The sequence below is a fragment of the Phalacrocorax carbo genome, chromosome 3 (genome assembly GCF_963921805.1).
Source record: "Phalacrocorax carbo chromosome 3, bPhaCar2.1, whole genome shotgun sequence".
NCBI lineage: Eukaryota > Metazoa > Chordata > Aves > Suliformes > Phalacrocoracidae > Phalacrocorax > Phalacrocorax carbo.
Genome location: NC_087515.1, coordinates 50,410,579 through 50,424,341, shown reverse-complemented (window position 1 = coordinate 50,424,341; position 13,763 = coordinate 50,410,579). Strand labels below are relative to the sequence as shown.

General features: G+C 40.6%; 2 protein-coding genes across 4 annotated transcripts in view; one reads left to right on the top strand and one right to left on the bottom strand.

Moving 5' to 3' along the window:
- The window catches only part of CFAP36 (cilia and flagella associated protein 36), a 23,396-nt gene extending 16,645 nt beyond the window's left edge, over nucleotides 1–6,751 (top strand). Inside the window, exons 8-10 of the mRNA XM_064446876.1 lie at nucleotides 1,963–2,132; nucleotides 2,571–2,726; nucleotides 4,320–6,751. Coding sequence (XP_064302946.1) covers nucleotides 1,963–2,132; nucleotides 2,571–2,726; nucleotides 4,320–4,406 — 413 coding nt within the window. The 3' untranslated portion in view covers nucleotides 4,407–6,751. The remainder of the gene's footprint in view (nucleotides 1–1,962; nucleotides 2,133–2,570; nucleotides 2,727–4,319) is intronic.
- PPP4R3B (protein phosphatase 4 regulatory subunit 3B) overlaps nucleotides 6,218–13,763 on the bottom strand; it is a 24,814-nt gene continuing 17,268 nt past the window's right edge. The window contains exons 10-16 of one of the 3 annotated variants that reach the window (XM_064446875.1): nucleotides 13,028–13,069; nucleotides 12,208–12,366; nucleotides 11,321–11,490; nucleotides 10,113–10,252; nucleotides 9,452–9,636; nucleotides 8,815–8,939; nucleotides 6,218–7,985 (exon numbers count right to left, since the gene is read on the bottom strand). In XM_064446875.1, coding sequence (XP_064302945.1) covers nucleotides 7,890–7,985; nucleotides 8,815–8,939; nucleotides 9,452–9,636; nucleotides 10,113–10,252; nucleotides 11,321–11,490; nucleotides 12,208–12,366; nucleotides 13,028–13,069 — 917 coding nt within the window. In that variant the 3' untranslated portion in view covers nucleotides 6,218–7,889. Of the gene's footprint in view, nucleotides 7,986–8,814; nucleotides 9,018–9,451; nucleotides 9,637–10,112; nucleotides 10,253–11,320; nucleotides 11,491–12,207; nucleotides 12,367–13,027; nucleotides 13,070–13,763 lie in introns of all 3 variants that reach the window. The other 2 variants (XM_064446874.1, XM_064446873.1) reach the window with 2 other exon arrangements.

Genomic DNA, 13,763 nt, shown 5'->3' with positions numbered 1-13,763 from the left:
CCTGTGTCCCCTGCTGGAAGTGTCCCTGCTCAAGCAGGGGGTTGGACAAGATGATTTCCAGAGGTCCCTTCCAACCCCTACCGTTCTGTGATTCTGTGAGTGCGATACAGACAGCAACAGTGTAAATTTACATACACACAATACGTTGTAAAGAACTGCTTTCTGTTAAGTAGCTTTCCTTCATCATCATGTTGGTGATGGGGTAGGTATTTGGCATGCAGCGTGTGGGGGTTTTTGCCTTTTTTTTTTTCCCCCCCTTCCTGCCTTTTAATAAGACAGCTATAGCGTGAGGATTTTTTCTAGCTGTTTTAACTCTGACCTCTCACAGTGCCTCTGAGAACTTTTATCCATCACAAAAAGACATTGGAGCATCAAGACTTTCAGCAGTCATATTTCAGTGAAACGCAAATCCTTCAGCTTGACCTGTGTGTTACATTTCTGTCGTGGTTTGTTTTCTGTACTTTGAATAACATTTCCTCTTCTTTGCTTTCCTCCCTACCTTTTTTACAATTATATGTTTTGTGATTTTCTGTACTAAAGAAAGCAGCAATATTGCAGAGCTAAATGTATATTACTTGCTCTAACTTAAAGAACGAACTGAGCAGTGTTCACCCTGCTCTAGCTTCAGCTGAGCTAGCTTTGCCAACTCTTCAGTAGAGACCAAGGACAGTACTCATACCTTAATACTTGTGGAAGTTATTTCTCAGTCTTACAGCAAAAATCTGTAGTCCAGCACTGCAGAATTATAATCAGCAACGTTCAGTTATGTGTATCAGCTCGGATATTATGGATAGGCTGAAACTGACTGAGCACAGTAAAATACGTATCTGCATTCTTGCATCTATATGGATATTTTCAGGCATATTTTAAAACAGTCAAAAGCCTCTTTATTTTTAATAAAAGTATAGTAGGAGCAGCAACTTACTTTACTTGGAAGTAGCTGTAGGTGAAGTCAAGAAAAGTCTTAGTGAAGTTGAGAAAACATACCCAGCCCTACAGTCTGGTGACTGGAAAGGCTTTGACTCCGCTGTCAGTAGCCATGGTGCTGTCTCAGACACCATGGAGTTCAGTGGGATGCAAGGCAAAACCAACCTTGGCACCTGCAGAGATAGGAAAGGCACAGCTGGAATAACTACAGGGATACTTTCCTTTGTTGGTCCAGGTGGTGTTTCTCCAAGAAAAAAGCAAGAGGTGAGCAGGGCGTTGGGCAGGACTGTTACCTTGCACAAGGTGAGGGACTTGGTAGGGAGTGGGAGATGCTGGCAGGTGCCAGAGCCTCGCGTGCGCCACAGCTGCCCAGAGCTCCCCCAAGCCCACCAGCCAGCCCGCCTGGGGCTCTGAGCCCTGCCAGGGCTGGAAGCCTGGCAGGTTCCCACTGTGTCCTTGTGCTGGGGCAGGGTTAGCTCTGAAGGGGAGTAACTGAGTAGCTGTGTCAGTGTAATGCTTTGCACCTCCTGAGCTTCGCTTCGCTTCGCCCCTCTCCTGTACAAGTTTACCGAAGTACAGTATTTTCTGATTCTTTTCTCTGAAGCTGAAGGCTGAACCAGTACGCTTGGCCTTAGAGTTGGCTAAAGGGCACATTATGAGCTGCCGATTACATTATAAGCTGTCTCAACTTGCCAAGACAGAAATTGAAAGTACAATCTCAATATGAGCTGACTATTGGAACACTGAATGTGAAATTACATTCCAAGTATTTGATAATTGATAATTCACTGCAGCAGAGGTACTTATGACATAAAGCATTATTATCTAATTGCTTTCATAGTGCAAATACAATGTCTATATTTCTTGAAAGAAAGTTTTATTAATAAAAAGGGGAGAAATGTGATTTTTTTGTTTTTTAAAGTTTTCCATTTGATCAGAAGAGACATTGGGATATTGAAAGAAACACCAATTTATTTTTTTATTAGATATATTTCTGTTCTTTTTAATTGTTTCTTATGCAAAATTGCTGCTTAGATGAATCTTGGAAATCTGCAAGGGAAGACTTAAAACCAGTATGCCCATTAAAAAAAGGAACGGAAAGCGTACCTCAGCTGACTTGTACCAAAGGGAAAGAGGACACGAAGAAAAAGTCAGCTGGAAAACATTCAGAAAATGCAGTGCAAAAAGCTGGGATGAAAGGACCTGTAAGTTTAAAACAAACAAACAAGATAAAACCCTAAACCCAGAACTAGAATGCAAGAAGACAGGATTACATTTAGAATACATATTTAAGACAGTATTACACTTAAATATCTATCTTCTGCTATTGTAGTCAGGTGGGTTTGGTTTGGGCTTTTTTTTTTTTTTTAAATCAGCATGCAAACACTGTTTTATGGTATTCACCAGTTTCATTTGCATAAAGTTCAGATCATCATTCTAGTTTTAGAATAGAATTCAGTATTCAGCCTTTGTCCTGTGATAATTTCTTAGTAGACAGCTCTGGCTTGAAACTTCAACTTGGATTTTTTCTGTTCAGCTAGTAATTTTGGAGGCAAATGTGATCTAAATGCTTTTGTCTCACCAACACATAACACGCATACCAAAAATTATTTCAAAATGTATTCTAAAAAAAAATATTCCAGAATTTATCAGAACTTGAAGAACAGCAGCTGAAGCAACGAGAGGACTACCTAAAGAAAAAACGAGACATGTTGATTGCTACAAAGAAGGAGTCAAGAAATAACATGTTGTTACCAAGGAACACCGACCAGAAAGAGGAGGAATCATCTCCTACAGAGGTGAAGGATTCAAACATTTTAGTCTCCCTGGCTGCTTTATGAAAAGCACAGGTGGTTTCAGAGAAGATGTAAATGTTGCTGCTGAATATCATAGCAGAATAAAAGCAACACGGGGGGGATGTAGAGAGGAAGCCTTTTCAAGTTACTGTTTTTATGCAGAAGCTGGAAGTTTGAGTCATTACATTAGCATTATTTTGCTTCAGTATCATTAAATCCTCATGGTTAATTTAAATTTATGAGCGGCCAGAATGCTGGTTTTCTCCTAACCTGTGACCTACTGTTTGGGCTGTCTTAAATCCTGGGGTTTTTGGTGTTTGGGTTTTTTTGTGTTGGTGTGGGTTTTGTTGTGGTTGTTTTTTTCCCCCCAGCTGAAATGGGAGAAACATTTTTCTTTTGCAAAGTCTTATTTTACAGAGGTAACAAATTTGCTCTGCTCTTCTGATCTGAGAACTTTGTGCCTATTACATATGAAAAAATCCTTGATTTCTATCCATCAGCCAGTGGAATAGAAGCGACACGATGAAGATACAGTTAGAAAGACAAGGCACCCTGAAGAATGGGTGCTGCTGTCAACTAGTCAGTTGCCTCCAATAGAGAAAAAACCCCAAGTCTATGGGAGGGGTGGAAGCCTAGGCCAGAACAAGCACAGTGCAGGACTGGAAGAGGTACAGCTGGCAGTTAGCCTGTTCCTCAAGGTGTGTTTTTCATCTGAAAGCTGTTCTCTGTTCAGAGATGTGCATCAAGTTACTCAGTGAATTAACAGATATATTCCTTGACTTAAAACAAGCACTAAAAAAATAACAAAAATCCTTGCACCATGGGGAGGATAGAAAATCTAGTTTGGGCAAAAAAAGAAGTAACTCCTTTCAGGGAAAGAAAGTATTGACATAAAAAACCAGACTGCTATGACACGATAAAGCCCTAGCCCTGTAGAGGTCTTTATCAGGAAAAAAACCCCAAACTTCTTTCCTTTAATCACTGGTATGGTTAATATGACTTAAAGCACTTACCCCAGGTAGGTCTGATATATGTTTATATGAAAAGAAATGCTTGAAAATGCTCAACACAAATGAGGAAGCTAGCAGAAAACCTTAAAACCCCACAAAAACCAGATTATTTTTTTTTTTTAAATCATCACTACTCTTCTTTACAGCACATCTCCTTAAGGCCAGAGACCTGTGGCCTCATGTATTTTTTCAGCATTGATGAGCATTTTATTACACTCAGAACATGCCCAAAAAACTGTTGGTTGGGCAACTGCCAGCACAGCTAAGCAGCACCCGTTGCATTTGAGATTAGTCCTCTAAACAAGGTTGGTAGAGTGCAGTGGGGAAAAGGCAAACTGATGTAAAGAGCTGGTTGTCTGCATCCTGGGATCCACGCCTCAAGAAATAGAATGATAATTTTTTTTTTTTTAATCATTCTGGCTAGCAAGTGGGGTTGGGGGGCGGCTGCTGCGGCCTCTGGTTTGCAAGGGACCTTATGTGGCTGTTCCTGCGGGAGAAGCTGTGTGTCAGCTCCCTGACAGGGCTGGCACGCCCGGCTGGCAGGCAAGCCTTGCCGTTCACTGCAGTGTTTTCCCTTTGTTTTCAGGAAATGTCAGAAGAGAAGCAGAGGTTACTACAGAAGAGGAAAATGCTTGCAGAAAAACTGAAAGAAGAAGTTATTAATAAGCGGTAATTTTAAGAAGTTCGTTGCAGAACCTGAGAACATAAGTACTTTTTTAGAATAAATTATATAAAAATGGAATGGATTTGTTTTCCAATGTCACACTTAGTTTTACAGAACTTTCAGACAAGCAACTTGGTACTTTATGTATAAAAATTTTAAATTACGCTGGTAGACACTAAAACCACTGATTTTCCAGAATGCTGACAACTCGCTTTCCCTGGAAGGTCGTCACAGGGAGGCCACTTAACATCACTGCAGCACACAGGTGTGTTGAACTCCTCCCCTGGACCACTTGGTATTACATAGACCAAAAGCAGATAGCGAGAGCTGTTAAAATAATTCCTATGCAAACAGTTCTGAATGACTTAGAAATTTTAACTTCTTTTAAATTGTAATATCCTAATAAAAGGAGAAATGTTCTATAAACAAATTATTTTCAGCTGTCTGATGTAATAAAGTCTAATTTCACAAGGAAGTGCAGCTCTGACCATCTTAATGGTTGAGAAATGGAAAATATAGCCTGAAGTGGAGACATGCATACATTAACTCTGGGTTACAACGATTTGTGTACTTTTGGGGCAGTTTACCAGTCCTTAGGTCCTATTTTGCTATAATTGCAACTTTAAGTAAAAAATAATTGCTTTTGTTGCAAGGCTGGGTCTGTCACCAGCAACTCAAAGTCTTAAAATCTTGTTCGGTGGCTGGGCTTTGACCGACTTACCACGAAGCAGGGAAGAGAGGCCATGGTTTGCAGGATGTCATTCCACAGCCAACTGCAACAGTAACTTGCTTTTAAAGGAAACAACCCAACCAATTCAAATTGCATGTAACCTTTTATTAAAATAGCGTTTAGAACTGATACACGTTGGCAGATGTTTTCTTTTCCCAAAAGAGTGGGAGTGGAAGGACCCCAGGCACGGGATCGTGGCTGCCCACAGGCCACACCAACCCGTCAGACTGGGAAACAGCACCCGCGGGGGGCAGCTGACCCCCACAAAAGCCAGTTAAAAAGAATGCTGTGCCTCACCTGCTGTGGGGATTTTGTTTTTAAATGGGACCTCAATACCATTTTACACAGTCTTTTGCTAGTAACTATAAAAATTCATTACATTCTTGTTTTTCCTGTAAAAAACCCACCCCTCATATGGCCGGAGCGTATTTTGAACACTCCTGACAGTACTTCAGGGAAGAGTTGGGGAACACTGAGTACGGACTGACAGGCTTCAGGCAGAGACCCCCAGAGCACTTGTTGTGGGTGGCTGTTAGAATCAGCACAACTCAGGGCTGCAAGCTGAGTGACAATTTTTCAGCCTCAGGTTAGTAAAGGCACATACTGTGTAACTCTTGCTGCTTGAGTGGCGTGTGTGGTGCTGGAGGAAGTTATTGATTGTTACCGATGGAGAAAAAAGACTCATTGGGAAGAAAATGAGATGATCTCACGGTGATGAAACTTTGGCTGCGCTTTACCGGCACACGCTTCCTCCAATCCTCTGCGTTGGGAGCTGACGGGGCGTTTTATTGCACAGGTGAAAAAAACCAAGGGAGTCTCGTTTTGGTTGCCTGGAGCCAAAAAGGGCAACATGTTTGTCCCCAGGTCCCCGCATGGGAGCTGTCATCCGTCAGCACGCAGCATGCAGCAGCCTCTAGCTTACACACTGGGAATAACTTGCACGTTCCCTCTGGGATTTCATCTAGTGGTACAGAGTTACTTTTAAAACTGCACAGGTTAACTAATCTTTTTTTTTTTAAAAAATCTCCTAAAATGGCCACATTTCAAATTCTGGGCTAATGGACCGTGTACAACAAACCAAAAGCAATAATTATGGAATTACAGGGTCACATTTTAATTCCTGAATTTTACAGTTCAGCATTAATATCACCACATGTATACAAATGGTGTAAAACAAGTACAGTGGTATTTTTAATACAAAATAAACTTCTGTTTTATGGAAAAAACTATACTTCATATCTACACAGACAGCCCATCTTTTTCCAAACAATAGCTAAAATTAAAAATAACTACAAAAATCTCCAAAACAGAGAAACTGCTTCAGTTTAAACTATTCCAGGAGAAATGGACCCATAACACATATTACAAGAGTGATCTATGTGGTGGATTGCAGCTGGTTTCTCATCTGAACATTTCTGACACATTAATTGTCATCGGGAAGTTTCCTCTCACTTCTTCATGATCTCAGATCACATATGGGCAAACTAACATTAAAATATTTACAGTTCACTCACTGCTCTTGAAAATAACACCTGGACTGTTTGCCTCTAGCAACTTGCCATCGACTTGCCTAGTTTTGCCGCACTTCGCTTATCTACTACGTGGAATGTGCTTTTTTTTTTTTCTTTAAAAAAAGCAGCTTTTGTATTACACCCAGATTCAGGTGCTGCTTGTTGCTTCTGCCTCAGAGACCGGTGTTCTGTTAGTGACAATTTCATCTTGGTCCAAAGTGACTTGTGTGTTAAATGCCACTACACTCCTCACTATGAAAAAAAACCCGTTAGTGTTTCTCATTACCACCTCAATTCTGCAATTTGAACTCGCAAACAGGAAAACAGCTCGCTGCCCCGAGGAGAGAGGCAGCTTGCTTCACAACGCAGAAAGCAATTAAAATTCGGCATCTTCCGCGTGCCGTGTGTAGCATCGCTCTGACGCAAGCGGCTCCGGGAGATACTTTTGGAAGTGATGGCTTCTTGGCCTAGTATTACTGGACATCTGATCAAATAAAACAAGCAAAACCATCCACTTTGAATCCAGCTTCCATTTTCTCCTCTTGAAAAACAGAAATTAGAACTTATTTTTAAACAACTCAACATGCACTATAACTGCAGCGTCCCTCCCTCCAACCACGAGAAATGCGATTTAATTGGTAATAAATGGTCCCAAAATCTGGATTGTTCGTATGCAAACAGAGTTAGTCCTCCCTTAAGAAGTTGTTGGTTGGTTGTTTTTGTTTTTTTTTTTTTGTTTTTTTTTTTTGTTTTTTTTTAGAAGAGGCATTGCTAGAACACAACTGACAGCACCATTACAAAATTAAGATTACTGGGTTCAAAATTTAAGCTTCTTTTTTTCCTAGTTCTGTTAAACACTGGGGAAACCCTGCAATATTTTTACAAAAAGTGTTTACCATACCTTTCCCTCCCCCTGCCCTCCCAACACCTGAGACTTTCCTTGCTGAGAAGCCCTCATCCAGGTTCTGTAAATACTAACCCACTTTTTTTAAAATTTTATTTTTTAATTTTTTGACAGCCTGAATGGCAGACTCCTTACTTACTAGAAAGATATTAAGTTCCTTGGAAGCTTCATGTTTACAGAACTAACCCTTTCTAGTTGATACACTGAGTTTCTTTTGCTACTCCTTGTATTATCTTATGATACCCATGGGAGAAAGCTTTCTGAATCAGATTCTTTTTAGCTCTTAGAACAGTTGCAGCATTTGAAACCCCATAATTAAAGTTTTTATTCCAAAGTTTTGGTTTCATTTATGAACCCAGACGAGGTCTTTTCCTTGGAGATGTCTCCTCCTCTTCATCATCATCTTCATCATCAGGATAATCCACTAGGCCAACTAGACTTCCCTGCCAATTTAAAAAGAAAAAAGAAAATAAAATCTCACATTATAAAAACTAATGGAGGAATGTGCCATTTTAGTATGGCACCCCCAGCCAATCTGCCTGGGACACACAAGGCTGCAGAAGGTTTCTTGGTGATGCCTTTGTCATTCAAAGACCTATTTGTCTTAAGAATGTTTTTGAACCTCAAGGTTAAAAGAAGAAGTACTGGAACTGCCCTTCTTCTCTGGATCTGGCCTCAGAATTATTTAAAAATCACGTTTTAGGCTCCTGGTTGGACAGTCACAAAACCTAATGTGTAACTGCACATCCATTTGGCTGCCACGTCTGAGGTGTGGGCAACTGGATTTCTGCCATGCTTTTTTCATAGCCTCTCAGGAGCTGCAGGCTAAAGGTTAAAATAATGCATGACTGTGTAAGACTTACTCTATTTCGTCTGCTTATAAACACTTATCAATTCCCTGATGGGGGAATTCAGAAAATTAAGGAAAACACAATTCAGAAGAAATACCAGTCTCGTATGCATCTCTCGCACAGACAGCAGCAACCAGACAGTTAAAGCTGAGGAACGGGAGCAGGTAAATTAGGCAGAACTTGCGAGATTAAACTGTGCCCATCAGGTTACCCACAGACTCCAGTCCCACCTAGTGCTTCCTTAAATCTTCCCCCAAACTAGGAAGGCTTTAACTAGAGGGGGCTTTGGATGAATTTATACGTAAATAAGATACCCTGCCTAGTGGCTAATGCTAACCTTACTGCATGGCAACAGTAAAGTCTCATTACACTGCTCCGCCATCCTAAGCGAGGACAGCAGCTTTGGTACAAGTTCTCCCACCTTCGTGGCTGTCACCGCCGTGGTCAGGGTCGTGTTCTTGGAAGAGGAGCCGTTGGAGCTTGCTGGTGACGTCTGAGCTGCCACAGATTTACTGTTTGCACCATTTGCACCATTGGCTGCGCTGGCTGAGTGGGAAAAAGTGAATTTGAATCCCCCAGCTGAAGTCCTTTTTGGAAGATTCTCTTTGTCTTCACTCTCCTTAGCTGAGGGACAAACATTGTCATACTTAAGTATCAGCCGTACACCACGGAGTACAATCCACATCACAGCATAAGCTCAGGGCAAAATCAACAGCTCACCTACTGACCTTGCTCACAGTGCGCCAGCATTCAAACTGAGCACGGCACAGACGCTGCAGACACGGGGACATTGCTCACTCAGCATGCATGAGTATGTACATACAAAGTTTTGCTTTTGAAGGTCATTTGAACTAGATGCATGTTTGGAGAAATTTAATTCATTATTTTAATCCTAAACTAGCTTGCAAAGACACATTCAGAATTCATTACTTAACTCCGTGGAATACCCTTACTCCCGCTTATGATGCCGAGCACAAGCAGCTGGTTTGTTTACACCACACTCCACATATCTGCCACAGAGCACTTCCCACGCTGACAAGATGAAATTGAGTAAATACCTTTTTTAGTTTCCATAAATTTTTCATAGCTATCTGGAAAATCATCCTCCTGTTTTGACTTCTCAACCGGAGGTACAACAGCTTCGCCTTCTTCCTCTTCATCTTCATTGAACCACATTTCTTCATCCTCCTCTAAGGCTCTTGCATCTCTGCGAAATCTATTGCTACGCAATATAGATGGAACACTGTAAGAGACACACGACAAGGGATTCAAGTTTTGCCTGCTGTTTCAGACTCAGCTGGGGATCAGACACGGCTTCTGAGGCTTTGAAGTGAGTTATTCAGTGCGTTTGAGAAGTCCAGCTCCATCCCTGGTTCTACCGTCAATGCAAGCTTCACCAAAGCCCCAGCCGTCCACAAGGCAGACTGAATCCTAACTCTGAACGACAGATGATGATTCTGCTCCTCATAATCCGAGAGTTTTCCAAATGTAACATTTAACACACTGACAAATATGAACCATATGACAGTAGGCCACAAGGCAAGTCAGAGGAGGGTTTACTCTAACTGGAGATGTTTTCACCAAGAATGAAAACGCACCCCAATCCCAGCCTTCCGCTTTTTCTGCCCTCTAGGAAAGAAAAAAAAACCAACCAGCAGTAAGAAGAGACTACCTAATGCCATTCAATAGAAGTCTCTGAACACACAAAGTGGGTCATACCTGTTCAGTTTCTGGTTTTGTCGATCTTTTTCTTGCTCATATTTTGTCTTCAGTCCCTTGAATGTCTGAACATATTCGATAGATTCAAGTGCATTATAAAAGTTTTCAACTATATGTGCAATAAGGGACTTAATATCTTCCTGCGTAAGAACAAAACAGGGTTTCAGTCTCATATATTAACACGCAGAAGTTCAGAAAGCTTTACAGTTGAGTTTTAAAAGTAACTGATTCATTGTCCAGAGTCAAAACATTACTTCACAGTTTTGTTCTTTACAGTAATCTGATTTTCCTTAATAAAAAAGCTGAAATCTAGACATAATTACTGAATTTCCCATATAAAGCGACAACATACACAGTACTGTCCCAATCCCATTTCTGATAGTTTGATTAAACAGTGATGCTTGCTATCTAGGATTAACCCTTCTTGAGAAAAACAGGAACTTTGCTGTGCCCTGCTCTCCCTGCAGATTTTACCTCTCCTTCTAGCACTCGGTGCCTACAGCAGCATACACAGGATGAGGCACTTTTTGGCCCGTCACCCTCTCGCAAGTCTCGCTGTATCAGGCAAATCTCATCTTTCATACCATGCTGGCAGAAGTCACCTTTTCTTGCTGGAAAGGACAGCGGCCATAATTCCCTATGACTGAAAACTGCCCTTCATTTTCGCAGATGCCCTGAGAAGACTCCCACACATCAGGGCACTCACAGCGAGGAGCTCAGGAGCTGTCGCAAGTCCTTGTTTTCTATCCCAGTAATACAACAAACCGGGTGCTCCTGCTTGTCCCGTCCGTCCTGTCCACATACACCTTGTTCCCACACACGCTCCTGGCAGAAAAGCTACTGATTCCACACTGACACTGCCTAAGCAAGCACGTGCGTAGGATTCTGAAGGATGACGACTGTTCAAGTTTATAGTCAAATCAGTCTCATGTATACCCAATAATACCTGGATTTACTCACATAAAACACATATCACTTAATTCCTCACTTCAAAGTTTAGTCCAGAAACACTGTCAACCGCTTAAAAGAACTTCACCTCGAGAATACTGTCTTTTAGCACAGGCTTACACGTACATAGGGCCTACACACACCCCCTGAAGGAAAGATCAAGTAAAACAGCATGAAGTAGCTTACTGGCTCCTTTCTATTCAGATATTTATCTGTGGGATTTTTAGTGTGGCAAAAGCTAAAGGAGCTGCTTAACTTACCACTCTGATGAATTCGAACAGCTCAATCACAGCGGAATTGAGCAGATTGTACCTAGTTCCATTATCCAACAGAGCGTTTATAACTGGTTCAAAGAGATTTCCCTTGGTGATATAACGGTTATAAAATTCATCTTTTAGGCCAATTATCCTCCTCATAAAGCGAAGAGCACCTGTATGAAGAAAGAAATTCAAGAATTTAGTAACTACGTGCCAGGGCTCCAATCTGCTTCTCTTGGAAAGAGCTGAAAAAACCTTCACGTTACTGAGAGGAAGACGGTGCCCCTAAACCAAGTGCGTTAAGAAGCACTTTCTGAAAGTTCAGAACAAACATTTGCTGGCAGGTAACTTATCTTTCATCCTTTGACTTTCCTGGGTATTTCGGTGTGATCAGAGACCACTAATTTCTTTTTGAAATACAGCAGCAAAAAGCTTTAGCACATGTGAAGTTGAATTATTAGCTCGCTCCCATGCTCCTCTGTGTTCACCTCCCAGAACCATCCCCTATTCTTTAAATACCACGGTTCACAAAATCTCAATCACTCCCCATAAGGAGCACTAGATTTATGAAGTTTTTAAGAAATGACAGTGTTTCCATTTAAATGAGATAAGAAGCTGATGACAAATGATCCTTGCTGTCAGAGACTTGAAAGGATCACTGTGGACTTCAAAAGATACAACAATTCTCCTCCCACCATAAACTGCATTGGTCTGCATTAACAGACATCTGCCACCTTTTTTACCTTTTTTTCAAAATTCCTTAACAGCTCGTCGATAATAAACAGGGAATTACAGGAATTTTGAATTTAAGTACACACTGCTACGGGTACACATTCCACACAGTACATACGAAGTCTTGAAGGAGGAAATCACAACAGCTCCATACTCACATAAGGCCAAAAATGTGTGTTTTGAATTCATCAAGACCAGTACTCTTCTTAGCAGGTCTTTGTTCATAATGTAATTCTTGATGTGATATGTGTGGTGTTCCACACAAAAAGTGAGCAGCTCCAAAATTAAGGCAAGTAGTTGTGCCGTTTGATAATTATCTAGAAGAAAAATTAATGCCTTAAGTTATACGAACAAAAAAGTATTATCATGCACCAAATCATCACCCAAGCTCGGTTGCTATTAGTTCCTGACACATTTTTACCGGCAGATTGCTTTAGGAAGCAGGACATTAGGCCAGAACAAAACACCACACAAAAACCTGGCTTTTTTTGTTTCTTTTCAGTCACAAAACCTGCCCTGAATTGGCAGTGGGACTTCTTCCAGCATCAGCGAGCTACTGGTTATGGCAATGCAGATTAACGGTATGTAGTTAAAAGAAGAAAGCCAGTCAGACTTGTATTCGTGTGAGCCTAATGAGCAATGTCTTTTCATAATGCTCAAAAAAGAAGTCTACACAGATAAAAATCAAGACTGTAAAAGCTCAGCTGTCTCTTTAGTAGATATTGAATTAAACTTTCAGCAGCAAAGTTGACTAGGGAAGAAAAAGTGAAACACAGTAACTCAAAAGCAGATGAAAATATTCTTTCAGCTTCCTGTCGTCTCAAATGAAGCAAAGCACCTACTTCTATTTCGATAAAAAATATTAAAAAAAATAAAATACAGACATATCTAACTTCCCTTTTTATTTTTTTTTTTAATGAAACCAACACACAGAGCACACAAGACAAGTTTCAAAACCCAAGGTCAAAAACAACTTACCAGGACAAATTGTGTTACTCTTAGTGGACCCAACTACTGCATCTGAGAAGTAGATAATAAAAACAAGAGTCAGAAAAAGGTTTTCAAAGCACTGTAAATATTTAAAAGATGGGGATAAACAATCAGTTCCACCAGCTGTTCTAACTTGTCATCAAATCCAAAGTTTCTGTAAGCTGTAGGGCAACAAACACAGAGCACAAATGCATGCCGGATGAGATTTCTATATTCAATTCACATTACAAAGCTTCAAATTCAACTAGGTGAAAACACATAATCTAAACTTTAGGAATATTATTCCTAGCTACACTAAAAGAAAGTCTCTAGTCTAAATTTTTCAACTAATATTATACAATGAGTACTGTAGATATTCTACATGTTTTCTTTTTGTATCAAATGCATAAAACATTTTTTGACTTGACACTTACTATGAGAAGATGGGTAACACAAAAGAAATGTTTTGTCAAATATGCACTGGTGTGATTTAGTCTCTTGAAAGAGTGCTCAGAAAAACACCTGACTCAGGAGGCTGCAATGATGTCACATTTCTCTTTGTAAAGCACTATAGACAAACCAGCGAGTGTTATTTGCATGTGGCAAACGGAGATTTCCAATTCATTTACAGTTACCAGGAAAAATAAAAAAAAAGAAACAAGACAAAGGAGCTCCAAGTCGCATTTCTTTGAACAGATTCCTCGCAGCATTCCTATACTACAACCCAGTGAAAACTGCTCTTTGA